Raw genomic sequence first — 21,509 nt, 5'->3', positions numbered from 1 at the left:
CCACTGAACAACTTTCATAGGAATGAACGGGGCCCCGCCTCCAACGCTGTATCCAATTCTCTTAATACATCCGTGGTTTGAGCCCGTCCCGGACGGCTTTAGGTAAGTTTACTCTTAGACTTAAGGTTGTGGGTCTAATTGTTGAATTTTCGGCTTTATTTTATTTGAAACAAACAACGTGCAGGTCTTAAAAATGTCAGCTTTATTTTGAGATGAAAGTAACAATGTACAATATTAAACATAACGTTAAATGTTCATGAATTGTACCAGACTAAACTTAAAGCAGCAGTGGGTAGAATTGGAGCAAATATGACTAAAAAAGTTATTTTTATGAGACGGTCACTATATCCTGACAGTAGTGCATGAGACAGGTAATCTGAAAAAAATCATGTGCCTCTGTTTCCTCCGGTGCTCCTAATGACATCTGCAAGATTTCACAGACTGGAGGAAAACAACCAATCAGAGCTGATCTGTCGTAAACAGTACACTAACAAGATGTTTCTGAAAACATTTGAGGCGAGAAATAGGCATTACAGTAACAGAATATTGATTCATATTTGATCAGCGCTGCCTAGTTTGACCGTTTGATCAGAGTTCGCAAGTGATTAACAGCTGCCTCCGTTGAATGAACAGCCAATAGGGGCGCTCTCTCTCTGAAATGACCTGTGATTTGCCAAAGTCTCCCAGCTAGATTTTTTAAAACCTGAAAACAGAGCCATGAGGAGGTGCCGAAGTCTGGTTTTCTCTCAGAACACTTGAATTACAATATGCTGAAAGGTTATTATGGAATCGTTGCCCAATAATGCCAAAAATATTTTGCCTACTGCAGGTTTAAAGCTTTTATCATGTTCAGTCCTTTTTCAGCATTATGTTGAAGTTGTCAGATATAAGTTTAACAGTACAGCAGTGGGTCTTGAATAATGTTTAACTATGTGTGACTGTAAATTAAGTAAATTAAACTACTTATGAAATGTACTGTCTTGCAAAATAAACAATACGTTGTTTAAAGCCATAAACGCTATGACTAGTAGATAGAGCAGGACTAAAAGAGCAGTGTTAAAAATGAGGGAGTGACCAAATTAGAATTTGCCTACCCACTGTACTACTGAAAGTCCTCATTCGCTCACGACATTGATGCAGGCATGACTTTCATATACGTTCCTCACCTAATACTCGTTGCAATCTTGGGTAAGTCAGCTAAGCCTTAATAAGAACGCTATGCATAATTGATAGTCAGGTTTATAATTAAAAGAATATTGTATATATTGCTGTTTGTTGAGTAATACATTTTGAGTCTTACATTTAAAGTGACAACAAGCTACTAATATTAATCATTAATATTGTGTTTTGATAAAAAGTCATGATACTAACTTGTAACAGATGTGTTATGTAGCTGAGTAACCTGTAACTGATCGTGAATATACACAATGCATTTGAACGCACATCTATAGAATAAGTGTCTGCTGTTTTTTTTTTTGTCAGGAATTCACAGTCAAATTGTGACAGTGAGTGAAGTGTCAGTCAAGGCTGGAGGCTCCATCTCCATCCCATGTCTCTATGACCCGAGCTACACAGACCATGTGAAATACCTGTGTAAAGGAAAATCGTGGTCCAAATGCTCATATGTAGTTAGAACAGACAAGCCACAAAATTCAGGAAAGTTTTCAATCTGGGATGACACAAACAAAACAATATTCACTGTGACTATTCCGACGGATGACGGCTCTAAATACTGGTGTGCTGTGGAGATTGGAAGGTCAGCTGTCAGAAAAAAGTTTAAACTGTCGGTCACCAAAGGTAAGAGACCTTAAAGCATCTTTAAGCACATTTCAAATCCTTTATGAAATTTTAACAGTTCAGAGGAAAAACACTGTCATTGTTTGCTATTTTTTTTTACATTGCCCACAATTTTCTTTTGAATTAGTTTTCCATTAAGGTACGCCCAGTCTCTATGTGTATCATCAGGATATTACAGGATTTAAAGGAGATAATATAACCATCAATTGTCACAGATTCAAGTCAAGATGTCAGATTCTCACTTACATGTCTCAGATAATAAAATCAGACAGTGCCTCATTTTGTATAGTGCTTTTTTTCAAGGTACGCCAAGTCTGTACGTGGACAAACAGAAAGTTGCCGCATTTGAAGGAGGAAGTGTGACAGTTGGTTGCCGCCATGAATATGCAGATGTAACTAATTGGTGCAGGCTGGGCGGCTCCTGTGTGGCCGGTCTGAACGGATCTATAGATGGGACAAAAGTGACCATCAATGCAAGTGTCCCCAATGTTTTCACCGTGACTATGAGTGAACTGTGGATGGAGAGCGGCGGCTGGTATTGGTGTGACAACGGAGACTTTCAGATGCCAGTACATATAACTGTTACTACTACTACTACTACTACTACTACTACTACTACTACTACTACTACGACAATGAGCCCCAATACAGCAAGTAAGATACTAACCAGTTTCTATTTTCATAAATTAGCAACCTATTATGAAAATGAAGCCAGTGCATGGACACAACAAAGGAAACACAAATCAAACCCTGAAACAATATGAGGGGTGGAAGCATCAAAAATGAAATGATAAAAATGGAGGTGATGAAAATGCTTGCGAATTGAAAAATGGGGCCGTAAAAATGGATGTGAAATGAAAATCGGAGCGGTATATTATCAAGTGATTTGATTAATTTAAAGCCAATTTGACTAAAACAGTCGTGATATGATGAAAACAGAGCCATGTTTCATCATTTTGCCCATCTTAAAATCACAATTCACAACACAAAATTGCCATTTATCATTTAAGGAATTTGGCCTCAAGGGTGGAAGTAACAAAAAATAATTAAAGAAAAGGGAAGTGATGAAAACGCTTAAGAATTAATAATGAAAGTGATGAAAAATTATATCAATTGAAAAAATAGTGATAAATTGTCAAATGATTTAATAAACTTTATTGACATTTTATTTGAAACAGTGTTACTCTGATAATCAACTGCTGACCATTCATCATTTACAACACACATTTATCGTTTAGAGCACGCAATTTTTGTTACTTACCGCCCAAAATGTCAATCAACAACCATGCCCACTGACAGAAAAGGTCGAGAGTAGAGCGGTTCGCTGAGTGGGTGTATTCTTCTGTTTTTTTGATAAGGCAACAAAAATTGCGTGCTGTAAATCATAAATGTCAGTTGGGTGTAGTAAATGATTAATGGTTGACACTTGATTATCAGAGCAACACTCTTTCAAATAAAATGTCAATCCAGTTTATCAAATCAACTGACAATTTATCCCTATTTTTCAATTCACATGCAGTACATTTTTTATCACTTCCATTATTAATTTGCACGCATTTTCACCACTTCCCTTTTCTTCAGTTATTTTTTGTTACTTCCACCCTTGAGGCCACTTTCCTTAAACCTGCAGTAGGCAGAATATTTTTGGCATCGTTGGGCAAACCTCACCTATTTTTTGTTACTTCCACCACTCATAAAATAATGCCTGTTAATCTTGCAGAATAAAAAATGTTCATATAATTTACCTTGAAAATCTGGGTAATTACAGTATAGTGTAATAATCCACAATATACAATGTAAAAATACAGATATTATCTGCAGTGTGGAATAACATGCATTTTTGCATTTATTTACTCAGACTTCACAGAGACACCTCCAAACACTACCCAGCATTCCTCCCCGTTTACGAGTGCACAGCCACATACAGCACAGCCCACCAACTCCACCATAAACGGGACAGGTGGAGAGAACCTGCAAGGACAACACAAGAGGTCTGATCTGATTTATAACTTTTTTTCTGCATATCATCCGTTTCCCGCCCTTTGTGTTTCCTAATACAGTGCAACTGATATGCTGTACAATGTTTTCAAAACACAAAATCACATATTTGAGCATGGATGTTCATTTTTGTTTCTTTATCATTCATTTTGGAGCATAGATTGTTTTATTGCATGTAGTAAAGCACATTTCTAAGTAAGACAAGATGAAATGTAGTTGCACTTCATGTTTTAAGCGAAAAAAAGGATGTATGCATAGGCCAATTTCAGACATTACCCCCTTTTTTTTGTTAAATATACCTCTGATCTGCATTTCTCTTCTAGTTCCACCATGGTGGCGATTCTCACCCCCACCCTCGTCTTACTGCTGTTGATGGTTCTCGCTGCCTTTATTGGATATAGGATAAGACGTAGTAAGTCTGTTGTAATCTCTGCTGAAACAATTTCAGAAATGAAATGTCTGTTATTTTAAAATATCTTCTTCACAAATGAATGTGTTTTAGGTAAGACCAAGCCTGAGGGGTCTGACATCACTGCGGTAAGATATAAAACATTATCTTGATATTTTAAAGCGGCAGTAGGCAGAATGTTTCTGGCATCGTGGGGCAAAAAAATCCATAATAAGCTTTCAGCATATTTTAATTCAAGTGTTCTGAGAGAAAACTAGACTTCTGCACCTCCTCATGGCTCTCTTTTCAGGCTTTAGAAAATCTAGCCTGTTACGGGAGACTTTTGACAATCACAGGTCGTTTCAGAGAGAGAACATTCCTATTGGCTGTTCACTCAACGGAGGCAGCTGTCAATCACCTGCGAACTCCCATCAACCAGTCAAACTAGGCAGCGCTGATCAAATATGAATTAATATGCTGTTACTGTAATGCCTATTTCTCGCCTTAAATGTTTTCAGAAACATCATGTAGTGTACTGTTTAGCTGTAAAATGAGAAAGTTTGCTCTGGCCGGTGGGCGGTGCTTGGTATTTCCTCAACTGATCCCAACATGGCTGCCGAACACAAACTTTAGCATTAAGCATTTAGCATTACTGTAACAGAATATTGATTCATATTTCATCCACAGGGCTCACAAATTGGGAGTGATCCTGATGTGAACTACGCTACCATTGTTCATAAGCAACACGCAGCAGCCCAGCAGAAGGTAAACCAGACAAGAACATCTAATTAGAGCAGGAACTGAAAACACATTTGCCTGTATACACTTTTCTTTCCCTGACGTTGTATCCCTCTGACTGTGGGCGGTGGGCGGTGCTTGGTATTCCTCAACTGATCTCAACATGGCTGCCGAACACTAACTTTCTCATTTTACAGCTAAACAGTAAACTACAAGATGTTTCTGAAAACATTTGAGGCAAGAAATAGGCATTACAGTAACAGCATATTGATTCATATTTGATCAGCACTGCCTAGATTGACCATTTGATCAGAGTCCGTCAGTGATTACCAGCTGCTCAGAGACGGGAGGCTCCAGCTCTGCTCTGATTGGTTGTTTTCCTTCTATCTGTGACATTTTGCAGATGCCATTAGGAGCACCGGAGGACACAGTGGCACATGATTTTTTTCAGATTACCTGTCTCATGCACTACTGTCAGGATATAGTGACCATTTTATAAAAATAACTTTTTTTAATCATATTTTACTCCAATCTTGCCTACTGCTGCTTTAAACCTTGATCAAATTAATTGACAACGTATTTTTACAAACCAGAACAATAATTTAGATTCAACAGTAGCCTTTCATTGTTCTCAAACATTTAAATAATTATTCAAATTAAACAAATGAAACGGCAATGGAAATTCCCTTCTGTACTACTCTACTGCACTGTCACACACTATGTAAAGTAGGATAAACACGGGCATTGGGTGAAAAACAACAGCAACTTTTAAACCCAAAGAGGAAATCACATACAGTATACTGTATATGAATGCTCTTCACATAAGTAAAGCTCCAGATCATATACATAGAAGTAGGTTTACTTACATTTAAGGCGGGTTTGGAAGGGATTACTGTCAGTCTTGTTAGAGATACTGTACCTACGGTTAATCAGTATTCAACCTAATACAGACATACACTCCATAATGACAAACCAGTCCAGTTATATTCAAATTAACCAAACAATTGTGCAGTTAGACAGCAAATGATCGTAACTTAAAACTTGTCTATGATTCAAATTCATCCACAGGGCTCACCAGTTGGGAGTGATCCTGATGTGAACTACGCTACCATTGTTCTTAAGCAGCACACAGCAGCCCAGCAGAAGGTAAACCAGACAAGAACATCTAATTAGAGCACTAACTGAAAACACATTCACCTGTATACACTTGTTTGTCTTTCTCTGACATTGTATCCCTCTGACTGTGAATCTCATCCAGCAGAACAAAACCCCAGAAGAGAGTGTGACATACAGTACCATTGTAATGAAGGATAGTGTGCCACAAACAGTACGTGATTCATTTCAAATTCATATAGGCATCTCAATACGTCAGCTGTTATTAACTCAAGCGGATTAGTATTGTGGTTATGATTATCCATAATTATTAAGCATTCTCTTCTCTGTGCTTGTTTTCTCTCTACAGACTGAACCAGTCGATGGAAGTGTGATCTACAGCACAATAAATGCTAATTAGCAGAAAAGACGGGAGGACAAAATAATCCTGCAAATATGGCAACACTGATGAAGTAGTTACATAAACATAAAGTTTATCAAATAATGTTGAAAAATTAGATGAAAATGTTCTTTTTTTCTCACATGCTCATGTTTAAATGTCAAGAATTCAGGAGGGCAAGAGTGGTATAGTGGTGCTGTGTCAAAGGTGCAGTGTGTAGGATCTGGTGCCATCTAGCGGTGAGGTTGCACATTGCAGCCAACTGAAACTTCTCCTGTGTGCCAAGCATGTAGGAGAACTTAATGTAAATAGCTTTTAAATGTATAACGGATGACTAGATTACACCTATTATGGCGTGTATGACTAGTTCAACCTTCTTTCAGCTGCTTCCCCGTCTCCGGCGGTGTGAAACGGACTCAAGAGGAAGTTAAAAAATAAGTATGAAAATATAATTCAAAGCGGTAAACACCCCCAGCCTACAGCTGGCAGCTGTCCTTCCTGTATTTGTCAGTTTAAACTGTGTTGTTTTTAGCCTGGATTATGACTTAAACTTCTTCATATGTGTGTAATATTACCATACGATCACTGCACTGAGCTCTGATTGGTCAGCAGGCGGTGCTTTCATACGAGTTGATCTCTTATCTGGAACATAATCTGCTACGAAGCAGGTTAGCTGTTCAGCATAAGTTACCATGGCGATCTACCCCGGTAAGACGTGATCCACCTTCGTAGGACGGAAAACCTAGGGTTAACCCTGAAGTTACCTCGATAACCCCAAATCCTGCTTCGTCGTTTAGGCCTCAGAGGCCACTGAAATTGACCAAATTCATGCAGTGGCTTTGTGAGTAACTTACTCTATTGTCTCTTGGTGCAGCTTCTCCAACCACCGAGTTCACATCTTGTCATTGAAGATTACCTTGAGGACCTTTATTCGTTTTCATTCCTCATCTTCCTCCACACACTGGCTTTAACAAGATCCTGTATGCTACTATATCTGATTATCTAACTTGTATAAATCTTCAGTACATCTGGTGTTCGATCCAGTTGGTGTGGTATAATATTGGGCACATTAAGAAATGGTAGACTCAATTACTGTAAGAAAGAAATGACAAAATTGTGTATTGATTCTCATAACAATGTGTTTCCTTCATTATTGTGCAAATAAAGACTGAAAATGTTAAAATATGCATCATAGCTATATTATTTATGCCTCAAGCATTTTATTGATGTAAAGCACTTTACTCAGGTTTCATATACGCGCATACTCAAAGCACAATGTAGGTGTATAATTATGTGCTTAGTCATCAAACCAAATTACCGTAACTGCCTTAAAAGGAAGAGGAAAAGAGATTTTAACACTTGCAATTTTGCAGCATTAGGAAAATGAGGAAGTAGTCTGTCATTAGTCTGTCAGTGCGTCGGCCCATGTTGTTTTGTCTGACTGACTCTGCTCACTCACCGACATGGCTCTTCATCTCAGAGTTCTTCTCCTCATCACCGGACTCACAGGTCAGTCACACGGTCACTCTATGCGTACAGATGCTTTGTCTTATGCTTGAGCTGGTTATTCTTTAAATGCTACTCAGATGAGTAATACACCAATTTGTCTCCAAATTATATGGAATTTGGAGACAATTAGGTATAATAAGAATATTGTTAGCTATATATACAATTAAAATGCTGTATTTCTCTGTATTACTCTTGTTGCAGGAATTCACAGCATAACAACAGTCAGTAAAGTGTCAGTGAAGGCTGGAGATTCAATCTCCATCCCATGTCTCTATGCCTCACAGCACATGAACCATGTGAAATACTTGTGTAAAGGATATTATTGGTCCTCCTGCTCATATGCAGTTAAAACAAACCAACGAAATTCAGGAAGGTTTTCAATCTCTGATGACAAAAGCAGAGGAATCTTCACTGTGACTATAAAAGATGTGACGGATAAAGACACTGCTGATTACTGGTGTGCTGTGGAGATTGATGGAGGATCAGATGTCAGAGAGTATTTTCACCTGTCGGTCACCAAAGGTAAGAGACCTTAAAGCATCTTTAAGCACATTTCAAATCCTTTATGAAATTTTGACAGTTCAGAGAAAAAACACTGTCATTGTTTGCTATTTTTTTTTCATTGCTCACAATTTTCTTTTGAATTTGTTTTCCCTTAAGGTACGCCCAGTCTCTATGTGGATCATCAGGAGATTACAGGATTTAAAGTAGATAATATAACCATCAATTGTCACTATCGTTACTCTGGAGAAATTGCGTGGTGCAGGCTTGGCAGCTCTTGTGTGACGACGTCATCTGGATCAATAGATGGAACAAGAGTGACCAGCAATGCAAGTGTACCCAATGTTTTCACTGTGACTATGAGTGGACTGAGGACAGAGAGCAGCGGCTGGTATTGGTGCGTTAAGGGAGACTTACAGATGCCAGTACATGTGACTGTTATTGAGCAACCTACCACTGGTAAGTACCACAAGAATATTTGTAGTATTTGTAAATGATTTGATTGAACATAGGAGAGGTATCAGGAATACATTTTGTAATTTCATTGTGCTGGATTGTTTTGGATTATAGCCTCTTACAGCAACAGGCCATTTAACCACTTTATCACTCACTCCTGAGGCTGTGATTGTCACCCCTGTTTTTGCAGATAGAGCACCTACCACAGGTCAGAGTGAGCAGCACAGGTCAGAAGGCTTCGTATTAACATACAGTATTTAGAAACCTAGCCATTTTGTGATAAAATAAAACTATTGTTGTAAAGGAAAATCTATACATATTTGTATGTATTATATAATGAAAAAGACTGATTGGTTATAACTAGAGCTGTTAAAGTTAACGCGTCAACGGAAATTTGTTTAAACGCCACTAATTTCTTTTTGTCAATTTATGATTTTTAGGTTGTAGTGGGCTCAGTTTTAAATCTATAGCTTCAGGAAGGAGGTTAAATAATGTTCCAAACTTGTGCAAAATTTCAGTGAGGAATAACTGGCATGGCCATTTTCAAAGGGGTCCCTTGACCTCTGACCTCAAGATATGTGAATGAAAATGGGTTCTATGGGTACCCACGAGACATTTTGAACAGATAAAAAATGTGTGATTAATTTGCGATTAAATATTTTAATTGATTGACAGCAAAGGTTTAAGACTATAGGAGTTGTAGTATGGAATAAGGATGATGACTTCTGTGTTTTTACTTTACATTGTGTGCTTTTGTTTATTTATTTCTGCTGCAGTGTTTCGGTTGAACTAAAGAGATTCATCATCTCTTTGAGCGTGTTGATCTTCATTGTAATGGTGGCCTTGTTCATCTGGTTTATGTTGAAAAGACACAGTAAGTTTATGCTGAACATTGATAAATCCAATTCATACCAAATGTGTTTTTAATTCTTAAATGTTTATTTTTGATGTAGATTATTTTGTGCATTGAGAGTAACAGAAGTCTTCACTGTTTCACATTTAGAGCAGACCAAAGCAACATCATCTGCCATGACAGCGGTAAGATTCACTTATTTATATCCCAGGTTTTCACAAAGAAGGCTCTAAGGAACGTCAGTATAAAGGCAGACGTGTGAGAGTGCTCATTTGTTTAAGTTTAGATCATAGTTGTAGGGTGAGAATTGAAGTTTAAAATTTTCAAAGAATATACTATCACTTTGCAGAAGTTCTGAAGAACAACACTGTACCGTTAATACAGTATGTCTATTAGATAAAATAGAGATTACAGTAACTATTATCAGATAGACTTAACTGAGCAGTGTCCTTATTATTTTAATTCCTCCTATTATGATTTTTCATTTTGAAGTGTGGTAATGATCTAAGCTAATATTCTATTGTAAATTAAGTTTCGTTGAAACTCCATGAAGCAAAATTTAAAGAACATTTCTGAACATTTAAAGGCTAATCTGACATTTGGTTTGCTCTTTCAACACAGGCTGAAGAGGAGGTAACATACAGTAATGTTGAGCACATCAGAAAGACTTCAAGTCAGGTAATCCATAACTGCAGAGATGTCAAGAAAAATCACATGTACATTTTTCAGAGAATCTACTATCCCTTTCCATAACTGTATAGACTGCAGAGTTGTACCTTTGCATACAGTTATTTTATATTCTATATATATATATTCATATACACTTAAAGGGCGGGTCCGTTAATTTTTTATAGGCTTTCATATCATTCTGTAGCTTCTCAGTGGTGTTCTTTATGTATTTGAATCCGAACATTCAAATTTTGGTCCAAATACGTATGTTTTGGCGTCAAAATGTTAGTTTCCCAAGTTCCTCTAAAAAATTGTTCCCACGTGACCTGACATAGGTTTCTGCATGATGACGCTGCTACATGTACAGTGTATATACATCCTTATAGTCAGTGTAAAAATGACATACAGTAACTTAGATGGCGGTCAGCATGCTCCCAGTTTGGAGTAGCAGACAGGAGTACCGGCACGGATTCTAAGCAATATACTGATGTGTGGACGCCACGTTAGTTCGGATCCGAAAGTCACACAATAACACAAACAAATTAACCGATCGATGCAGCGGTAGACCAAAAACTCCTGAGTTCTGTGAGGTAAAATGACCGTTTGATGATGTTTTTGTGAATGGAATCTGGTCTGGTAGCTTTGAAGATCGCGATATAACGGCTTCAGTTCCCTGAAAGGGAAAGGGCTGTCTGATGGTGAGGTAAAGCGGTGAAAATATTCTAAAAATAGTGTACAGTTAAACTGAAATTCTTTTTTTTTTTTTTTCTAAAATACGTTTTTCTGGTGCTCCCGTCCACAGCTGCTTTATCTCGCCATCAGACAGCCCTTTCCGACGGGGAACTGAAGCCATTGTATTGCTCTCTTCAAAGCCACCAGACTACATTCACAAAAACAGTCATTTTACCTCCACTTCAAAAAATCCAAACTATACTATATACAAACTAATCCTTTCAGTTATTTCCAAACTTAGCACAGCTAACTTTGACTCAGCTAGTGCTAGCGTTCACATTATTTATAACCTTCTTGATTAGCTTCGATTAGCGTACTTTGGTAATCTACGTCACTGTCTTTTACAACACTAACAGAGTGGGCGTTTCTATTTGAAAAAAAACAACAGAACACAGCTGGACCCGCCCTTTAATATAATATCTCATTTTACCATTCACAACTGTAACTAAATAAACCAATGTGTAATTCATCAAAAACAGAATGTGCTCAGTCCTCTCTTTCATATCTTTACCCAGAAGTCACATGCTGAGAGTGATGTGGACGTGACGTATAGTTCCGTGGTTACCACGAGGCCACAACGTGTACGAAGGGTAACTATTAAGAAAACCGAGTCTCATGCTGACTGTCATATACTATTGTTATTTGACTTTTTTTCCCAGACTTAGAAAATGTATTTTTCTTCTTCCTTCCTCGTAATTTTTACTTCTTTTTTTTCCCCAACAGGTTGAAGCAAATGACGAGAATGTTACATACAGCACATTGGCTTAGCACGTCACCCCTGATTGTTACTCCTTCGCACTACTTTATCCTCTTCCACATACTTTTCAAAGAAGCTGTTTGTTTGCCAAGTGTTTCGTAATACCATTGACAACACGAATCTGGGGTTTAACTGTTTAACTGTATTATTTATTAGGCCTTAAGCTCATATTAATACATAACCTTGACACACAGTGCCGGGGTTTCCATGTTTCCAAACATCTTAAATGTGTCGAGCTCACTCAGTGTACCGTATCTCATTAAAAAACAGCCACTTCTTAAATACAACCTTTTTCTTATCCTTATTTTCTGTGTCCACACATCCATGTTTCACACATCACCTCCCTTCACAAATCAAAAGCTTATCATCATTTTATAGATCACATTTGGTAATAATCCATTGAGAGGTGTATGCTGGAACGTATCCATTCAGGTTCACGCTTTTATAATAGTTTAAATCTTCATCTGTTAGTCTTGTTCTCATTTTATGACATTCATGTCGGAAAAAAGCTGCTTCACAAACATTTGTACTGTAGAGCTAAATAAAGCAGATACCAGGGCTGAGAGTAATTTGATAATGTTTCCTGTATGTAATACTGCATGATGGCGACAACGTCCCTAATGAACTTCCACTATTACAGTGTTTTTTTAAAGTAGCTACCGCTTCCAGTTAGCTATTACCGCAAGCTATTTCAAAACCTCACGAGTTTCTGTAGCTTTACACAACTCAGGAATTTCCTGCAGCGAATAAGACGGTGCATTCATGGCACAACAGCAAAGCTCATAGTGTATCTGTACACCATCTCAAAATCTTCCCTATGTATTCATTTTTTAATCAGCTTATAAACTTACAGCCAGCCATTTAAAACAATTCACAAGAGCTCACCTGCGACCCTGCAGCTCCACCTGCCTGGTGGCCAAGCTGCCGCAACAAAGATTGTCCTGTTGAAATGATACAGTACATGCCAGTTGGGCAGTATTTTGCGTATAAATGCTGTCCATAATATACTGACTCATACAATAATAATAACTCAACTCTTTATCCTCACGTGAAAAAGGGGCAGGAGGAAGAAACTGGTCTTGGTTGACTAAACATTAAGACTCCACAAATTACTGATGTAAAAGATGATCTTTTTTTGCAAGGATATGATGGAGACAGAAAACATTTTTTGTTGTTACTTCCAAGGTTTTTTGTTCTTTCTTTTAAAGACCCAATGTCCTCCATCTTTCGTGGACATTTTAAACAATGTTCAAGCTGGTTGATGTTAAAATGGCATGATCAATAAACACAAATTAGCACCTCACACCTGAAGTTTAAATGCAAAATCAATCGACCGCTGTTAGTTATATCCAGCAACCATTTTTTTCAATAATTTTGTGTTGTATTATATAAATACCAATCACTTCATATTTGCTGCCTTTCATTTGTCTCACCGACATTACTGCCAGTGATGCAACTAGCCTTCAATGCACTGCACAAGTGTTCAACTAGCCCTATACTACCACCTTCAATGTGTTTACAGATCACTACAGAACTTCCAGGTGAGTTTTACCCTTATTTGCATTAAGTTAGAGTTTTGTCATTTTCAAACCTTCCATTTGACATACTATGTATTGGGGCATACTAAATCTTTTTCTGGCACACTAAATAGTATGGTTGTATGGGTATTGGAAAGCACATGTTTCAAATTCATCCATTATAGGGCTCACAAGCTGGAAGTGATACTGATGTGCGCTCAGCTACCATTGCTCATAATGAACATGTAGCAGCCCAGAAGAAAGTAAACCAGATTGAAAAATGGACTCTAAAGATGGAGAAGTGGTGGGGGAATTTTATTTGCAAGACATGTTGTGTCAGAGGAAGTGTCTTTTACCCAATCACATCTTGCCATTGAAGACTGTCTTGATAAACGGACGTCAGCCTTACTTCATTTTTATCCATTGTCACCCTTAACACACCAGTTTTAACAAAATATTCTATATTTTACAACTGATTATCTAATCATTTTTTATCAGTGATCACCAGTGTCTTCAGCGTTCCCATAAGGAGGTTGCCAGATATTATGGAGACTGTCCACTCACCAGATAATGGAAGACTGGACAGCTTAATGTGTACAATGCTCACTGATAATTATAAACCCCAAATACCACGTGACTGCTTACAATATTTACTTCATCAGCCAACTTATGTGATGCAACTGACTTAAGAGGAAGAACGATTGTAACAGATGCATTTGCATATTGAATAATTGGGAAGTAGAATTCTGTACAGAAGTGTGTTGGTGCCTTGCTCCGTGTTGTTTTGTCGGACTGCTCGCTCACTGAGATGGCCGTTTATCTCAGCTTTCTTCTCATTCTCACTGGACTCTCAGGTCAGTAACGGGTCCTTTTAAAATGGTTTAGCCTATTATGTTTCTTTGTGTTCTTCATGTCAGATGATGATACAGTTAGGCAGGAAGTTGTGCTACATAATCCTTTATAATAACCTACCAGTGTTTTATTTCATAAATTGTGGAGACAACTATAATTTAATATGCACAACTGTTAATATGAATCGCTCCAACATGAAGGTCATAGGAAGGAACAATACTGTTAGCAAGCATATTTGTTAAGATGCTGTATTTGTTCTTGTTGCAGGAATTCACAGCATAACAACAGTCGGTAAAATGTCAGTGAAGGCTGGAGACTCGGTCACTATCCCATGTCTCTATGACTCAAAATACACAAACCATGTGAAATACTTGTGTAAAGGATATACATGGTCCTCCTGCTCTTATGCAGTTAAAACAAACCAACGAAATTCAGGAAAGTTTTCAATCTCTGATGACAAAAGTCAAAGAATCTTCACTGTGACTATAAAAGATCTGACGGTTGAGGACACTGATGATTACTGGTGTGCTGTGGAGATTAATAGAGGGACAGATGTCAGAGAGTATTTTCAACTGTCGGTCACCAGAGGTAAGAGACCTTAAAGCATCTTTAAGCACATTTAAAATTCTTTGTGACATGTTAAAGCTTAAGTAGGCGAGATTGGAGCAAATGATATTAAAAAAAGTTATTTTTATAATATGGTCCTCCGGTGCTCCTAACGGCATCTGCAAGATTTCACAGACCGAGAACAGAGAACAGTCAGAGCTAACCTGGGATCTGCTGTCCAGCAATCGTCTACGAGAGCCGGCTGTCAATCACTCGTGAACTCCGATCAAACGGTCAAACTAGGCAGTGCTGATCAAATATTAATCAATATTCTGTTACTGTAATAACTATTTCTCGCCTCAAATGTTTTCAGGATCGTCTTGTAGTGCACGGTTTAGCTGTAAAAGGAGAAAGTTTGTGACCCGGCAGCCATGTTGAGATCTCTTCAAGGAACACCAAGCACCACCAACATGACCGGAGCACAGCCAATAGATTTTTTAAAGCCTGAAAACAGCCATGAGGAGGTTCAGAAGTCTAGTTTTCTCTCAGAACACTTGAATTACGATATGCTGAAAGCTTATAATGGAACATGGCTCTCAAAATGGAGATGGCGGAGCCAGCGGCTAGCAGCTAACGGTGCTAACACAAGCCCCTAGTACTACAACTTCCATGTCCGTCACGTGATGCCATTGAGCCCAAAAAGACATTTTCCCATAGACTTACACTAGGAAAGAGACATCTGTAAATCAGCGGATAATTAAATCAATTACCCTGTACGAACACTTGAATAGTCCTTATTTAAATCATTAGGTCCTAAAAGTTGTAAAATGCACTAATAGCCGAATCCAGTTATTTCCCTTCCTCCGTTCATGTGAATGAGACCCAGACCGAGGCTGGAGTGAGAGCTGGAAGGCGGAGTTAAAGGAAACGTTACTGCGCCTGCTCTATGGGGCCAATGGATGCGGAAGATCACTGGATGATCCGGGTACTTTATCACTCGGCAGTCGAACCATTTTGGCTTTATGCACCCGCCTCCGACGCTGTATCCAGTTCTCTTTATACAACCATGTGCACAACAGCACAAACAGTGCAAACAACGGCAACAGAGCTAACAGTGGCGTAGGGTTTCCGGTACACATCTGGTTCCTGTATCCGCTGTAACATCCATATGAGCGCATTGCAGAGCGGTGGCCATTAGCTAGCAAGCTCGCATGCACTAAAATACACACTTGGCCAGCCCAGCTACGTACAGAAATAAATAGTTGTTTCCTGCTCTATTAAAGCTTTGAATTTGGAATTTAGCACCTTTAAGCAGGGTCTTAATTTTTGCGACGAAGACTGATTATTTTCTCACAAGTACTTTGTCAGTCAAAAGTAATGAGAGTAAATGTGAAGTCAGTACGAATCCTTTTTCTACGAGATATAGATGCAAAACCCATATCCCTGAAGCATCACCATATCTACCATTTATTATGAAGCTACCTACAATTTTCTATTGGATTTTCCCTTAAGATACGCCTCGTCTCTATGTGGATCATCAGGAGATTACAGGATTTAATGGAGAAGAAGTAACCATCAACTGTCGTCACAGGAACCGTGGAGAAATTGCATGGTGCAGGCTGGGCAGCTCCTGTGTGACGACATCGTCTAGATCAATAGATGGAACAAGAGTGACCAGCAATGCAAGTGTCCCCGATGTTTCCACTGTGACTATGAGTGAACTGAGGACAGAGAGCGGCGGCTGGTATTGGTGTGCTAAAGGAGACTTACAGATGCCAGTACATGTAACTGTTACTGAGAGACCTAGTAAGTACTCCAAGTGATAGTAAATTATAAATCAATGTCAAGTACAACCATTTGCAAATGTTTTGGTAGTATCCTAAGAGTTATTAGTGTCACTTACTGCCATTTAACTTTATTAATCATTGTGCTGTTTTGAATTATAGCCACACTTGCAACAACAAGACAGTTAACGACTGTAGTTACTGGAGACGGAACAACAGATAAGAATGGACAGGACAGGTCAGTCTTTACATTTACAGGCAGTTTTAGAGAACTATTGGTCAAAATAAAACAGTATCTCTAAACATGTTTTAAAGACATTCTATTGTAACTTAGACTGATAAAAAAACAAGATTAATACGTTATAACAAACATATAAAGCTATGAGATTGATTGATTTTACATTGTAATGTAGCATTGATTGTTTAAACATTCTATTTATCTCTTTTTATTGTGTGCTCAACATGTATGCTGCAGTGCTTCAATTATGCAAATGATCCTCATCATCAGTCTGAGTTTGCTGATCTCCATTGCAATAGTGGCCGTGTTCGTCTGGTTTATGTTGAAAAGGCACAGTAAGTCAAAGATGGGAGTTCGATCAATCCAATTCATGCCAAAAATGTTTGTAATTTTTAAATATTTCCAATTTAAGTTTAGATTATTGTGCATTGTCATTGCTAGTTGAGAGATATTAACAGGAGTTGTCATTGTTTATCTTTTAGAACGGACCAAAGTAGAATCATCAGCCACAACAACGGTAAGAAATATGGATTAATATATATATATTATATTATATAGTATATATACAGTATATTTTTTTACAAAGAAGGCTATAAGGAGTCACAGTATGGAGGTAAAGGTGCAATCATGGTGATTTGCTTAAAATTTTCCCAGCCGTTTTGTTTTTTAGCAACATATCTTGACAGCTATTGCATGAATTGCCTTGATATTTGGTAAAGATATCCAGAGGAAGATCCTGACTTTGGTGTTTCCCCGACGTTTCATGTAGTGCAGTGAAATGTCTCAACATCTACTAGATTGGGAGCCATGGAATTGTAGACATTCATGGTTCATGACTTTGGTGATCCTCTGACTTTTTTCTATAACACCATGAGGTTCACATTTTTGGTTCAGAGTGAAATGTCAACAAATATTGGGTATATTGCCATGCAATTTGGTAAAGACATTTATGGATGAGTTGTAATAATGTTTTTGTGATCCCTTAACTTTTCATCTGAAGGCGTCATCAGGTCAGAATTTCAATTTGTGAATTACTTTGGTTTGGTTTCTGACCAAATTAGTTTAACAATTTAGTTTAATAAGGTTACCTAATTAATTTTGTCTGCTATTCTTAGTCCAAAATCAAAAGTCTGTGAGAGTTTTAGTTATATTATAGTCAACTCTATCCTTATTTTGTTCTAGTTTTAATCAACAAAATCATTTTAATCAGGATTTAATCAAGACCAAGACTGAGCATTTCAGTCATTTTAGCCTAAAAAATAAGGGACCGAAAATAAGTGTTTGTAACAGTTTGTGCTATTTGCATTAATTTGGAAAGAAAACATCTGGAACGTAGGAACTGAGCACATCTGTGAAGACTAATATAGTGATTTAGTGAATATTCCAGGTGTGGTCATTCATTTGATCATGATATGTTCACATTAAAAAATATATTTATCACTATAAAATGGTTAATGGTGACTATTTCAACAAACGTGTTAATAATATAATATAATCTACATGTTGCAAAATTTAGCACCCAGAAATACTCTGACATTTGGTTTGCTCTTTCAGCACATGCCTATCGATATGTTGACTATTTTAGCATACATGGTAATTGTATCTTTTTAATATACTGCTGTATATCTAATTGATGTATTGTTTAAACTGTATAGAGCAAGGTTTGAGAGAGTTCTCTGACATTTGGTTTGCTCTTTCAACACAGGCTGAAGAGGAAGTGACATACAGTGATGTTAAACTCAAGAGAAAAACATCAGGCCAGGTAACCCATAACTGCATTGATATCTATAAATCAAAAACAATATCAGTAAATATACAGTCCCACTGCAGAAGGGTATAAGCTGCAGGACTGTACCATTGCAGGATTTCTAATATTTCCATTAGATAAAATACATTTGAATTAGCTATATTGTCCTTGTGGATTATTATCAAGAGAATACAGTAACCACCATCAGAAGTAAATGATGTGCTTGCCTTAAGATTTAATTATGTTTTATGAAATGCTTACTATGTTATCAAAGGTGGAAATTTGAATCGAATTTCACTTTTTAGTCTGTAGATGACATTTGGTTTGCTCCCTCAACAGGCTGGAGAGGAAGTTACATACGGTAATGTTGGGTACATGAGAAAAACATCAGGCCAGGTAACCCTAACACACTAAAACCATAATATGTATTAAACAATCATGCAACCTGATCTCATGAGAACGCATTTAAACCTTTTCGTGTGTCATTTATGCACCTCTTTTGCGTGTCATTTGTACACCACACAGCAAAACTACGATAACAGTTAGGTTTAGGTAACAAAACCACTTAGGTTTAGAAAAAACATCATGGTTGGGTTTAAAATTAGGGTATGTAAACTAAGTAAAATATGTACTGAAACAATGTAGCAGAAGTACAGAAAACACGTCACTAACAAAATAACTCAGCAACACTTTGGGACACGAACACTGGGGTCGTGGTTGAAAGTCCTGTGTTTGTTGGACCCAACCCCCTTCCGCCCACCATAAGCGGTCTTCCTCGCTTTTTATTCTACGTCACTAGCTTTGAGCGTAGCTTATTTATGCAAATGCGTTTACATTGCAGTCAGTACAGTCTACATGGCGTACAAATGACACGGCAAAAGCAAGAACGGCGTTCTTATTGCACGTGAAATGACTTGAGATTTCCGTGTCATTCATAAACCTTTTAGTGCGACTGGGCTGAAACAATACAAGACTTAGAGATCCAACTTCTTATGTCACCAAGTGCAGCTGAATGAAGCAGTTTAAAGTGTTTAATTCTCTGTCTAATATCTGTCCCTTACCCAGAGCTCATATGCTGAAGGTGACATAGACGTGATGTACAGTTCTGTAGTTGCCATAAAGAAACAAACTGGAAAAAGGGTAAATATTAAAAGACATAGTTTCTTGCTTCCTGTATTTCAGTCATTTAAAATAATTTTGTTTGAATTCTTTTAATTTGTTCTTTGTCAGATGTGAACAAATTGTACTTTGCTCTTCCTTCCTAATTGTCATATTTGCTTCTGTTTTTTAACAGGTTTAAGCAGAAGACAAGGATGTTACATACAGCACGTTGGCTCAACAAAACCAACACATTTAAATGTATTACATGCATTACTGGACTGTTTTTATTTTAGTGTTGCAAGGTGTTGTCTGCTGTAATCTTTGGTTGTGTAGTAACTTCTTTGTTCTCCTTTTTTATTTGAAGCAGTACTATTTTTTTAATTATTTATCAGGCGTAAAGCTCACATTTATGAATAATCCTGACTTCTATCTTCAGGATGGTTAGGAACACATAGTGTATATTACCCCCAGAATTAACATATGAATTGTCTTTATACTCTAATGTACGGTACATTCAGTTGTATTTAGTGTCTAGAGAAAAAAAACGTATTAATCACTTAAGTGTTACTCCTGTCATGTTTTAAATAAAAGAATATAATTCAGTCCACATGGAGTGCTGATCTTTTCTTTTGAAATGTTGTACTCACTGGACTTCAAACCCAGTCTATGTACGCTCTATAGCTGCATAGATATTTATATAAATAATTTAACTAACCAATGTAAGGCAACTTCCTTCCAGTAGGAGGAGGACAAATTTGAACTGTTGCATTTGCATATTTAAGAAAATAAGGAAGTGACCATCAGTCTTGCAGTGCGCTGGTTCATGCTGTTTTGTCTGCTCACTCATCGACATGGCTGTTCATCTCAGCCTTCTTCTCATCCTCACCGCCGGACTCACAGGTCAATGACAGGAATCATTTTATAATTGTGTATATATTGTATGTTTCTAATGGTCATGTCAGAAGATAATAATGATAACTGTGAATTAGACAAGTAATATCCTCCTGCCTTGTATTTCATATATTTTGAAGACCTAATATGTAAAACAACATCTAATATGAACATCTACAGGTCATATGGGAGATTATTGTTAGTAAATACAACCATTAAAATGCTGTATTTGTTCTTGTTGCAGCAATTCACAGCATTATAGTCAATGAAGTTGACTCAAGTTCATCAAAAATGGAAACTTTCATATGTCTCTCTCCTTCTTTACCCAGAGGTCTGATGCAGAGAGTGATGTGGATGGAATATAAAGGGTGAATATTAAGATACCCAAACCCTGTCTGACCCTTTTCACGTACTGTATGGACAAGTACAAGTTCAGTATTTCCTGCCAACCATTTTGTTCTCACCAAGTCAAAATGTTGCCTTTTAATTGAGTCTCACACAAACTTGCATCACGTTTGCTCTTTGCATTGCATAGTTTCTTTGCCATTCCTTCCTCATTTTCATTTTTCTTTTGTTCTCCAACTGGTTGAAAAGACGTCTCAGCAGCAAGCTGTTCGTTGTTGTTTTCTTTCACCCTTGCCATGCATTTGTATCCACCTCTGCATAGCAGCAAAACATTGCAAAGAATGTTATATATTGGGTTTAACAATAACGCATTAACGAAAAATCGTTTTAATGGTAATCACATTAACGCAATTTGTGGTTTTTAGGTTGTAGTGGGCTCAGTTTTAAAGCTAGAGTGAAGATATCATCATATGAAACTAGAAAAACTTAATGAATCGATTGGTACCAACCATTTAACTTGTCGAGAAGGAGGTTTAAATATCGCTCCAAACTTAGGTTACATTTTGTTGAGGAAAAACTGTCATGGCCATTTTCGAAG

General features: G+C 37.5%; 3 protein-coding genes across 4 annotated transcripts; all 3 read left to right on the top strand.

Annotated features, from left to right (window-relative positions):
• The first annotated feature begins 1,121 nt into the window (after nt 1-1,121).
• On the top strand, nt 1,122-7,598 carry LOC141773892 (uncharacterized). 2 transcript variants are annotated; one of them, XM_074646043.1, is made up of 9 exons: nt 1,122-1,188; nt 1,483-1,797; nt 2,101-2,451; nt 3,656-3,788; nt 4,119-4,207; nt 4,298-4,332; nt 4,871-4,948; nt 6,183-6,248; nt 6,384-7,598. In XM_074646043.1, the coding sequence occupies exons 1-9, from the start codon at nt 1,143-1,145 to the stop codon at nt 6,432-6,434; spliced, it is 1,164 nt and encodes a 387-aa protein (XP_074502144.1). In that variant the 5' UTR covers nt 1,122-1,142; the 3' UTR covers nt 6,435-7,598. The 2 variants fall into 2 exon arrangements, with proteins under 2 accessions (XP_074502144.1, XP_074502143.1); XM_074646042.1 differs by lacking the exon at nt 4,871-4,948 and adding an exon at nt 5,990-6,067 and having other exon boundaries at nt 1,124-1,188.
• A 196-nt stretch (nt 7,599-7,794) lies between these two features.
• LOC141773893 (polymeric immunoglobulin receptor-like) lies at nt 7,795-12,177 on the top strand. Its single transcript, XM_074646044.1, has 9 exons — nt 7,795-7,922; nt 8,124-8,444; nt 8,583-8,882; nt 9,070-9,106; nt 9,656-9,753; nt 9,883-9,917; nt 10,354-10,410; nt 11,649-11,723; nt 11,857-12,177. Exons 1-9 carry the CDS (start codon nt 7,877-7,879, stop codon nt 11,899-11,901), a joined length of 1,014 nt encoding a protein of 337 aa, XP_074502145.1. The 5' UTR covers nt 7,795-7,876; the 3' UTR covers nt 11,902-12,177.
• A 2,375-nt stretch (nt 12,178-14,552) lies between these two features.
• LOC141773885 (polymeric immunoglobulin receptor-like) lies at nt 14,553-20,282 on the top strand. Its single transcript, XM_074646040.1, has 9 exons — nt 14,553-14,847; nt 16,318-16,611; nt 16,752-16,827; nt 17,065-17,162; nt 17,310-17,344; nt 18,533-18,589; nt 18,914-18,970; nt 19,640-19,714; nt 19,869-20,282. The coding sequence occupies exons 1-9, from the start codon at nt 14,556-14,558 to the stop codon at nt 19,872-19,874; spliced, it is 990 nt and encodes a 329-aa protein (XP_074502141.1). The 5' UTR covers nt 14,553-14,555; the 3' UTR covers nt 19,875-20,282.
• Nucleotides 20,283-21,509: the final 1,227 nt, after the last annotated feature.

Source organism: Sebastes fasciatus, chromosome 9, assembly GCF_043250625.1.
Source record: "Sebastes fasciatus isolate fSebFas1 chromosome 9, fSebFas1.pri, whole genome shotgun sequence".
NCBI lineage: Eukaryota > Metazoa > Chordata > Actinopteri > Perciformes > Sebastidae > Sebastes > Sebastes fasciatus.
The sequence above is the reverse complement of the archived record's forward strand: the minus strand, read 5'-3'. Positions and strand labels throughout refer to the sequence as shown.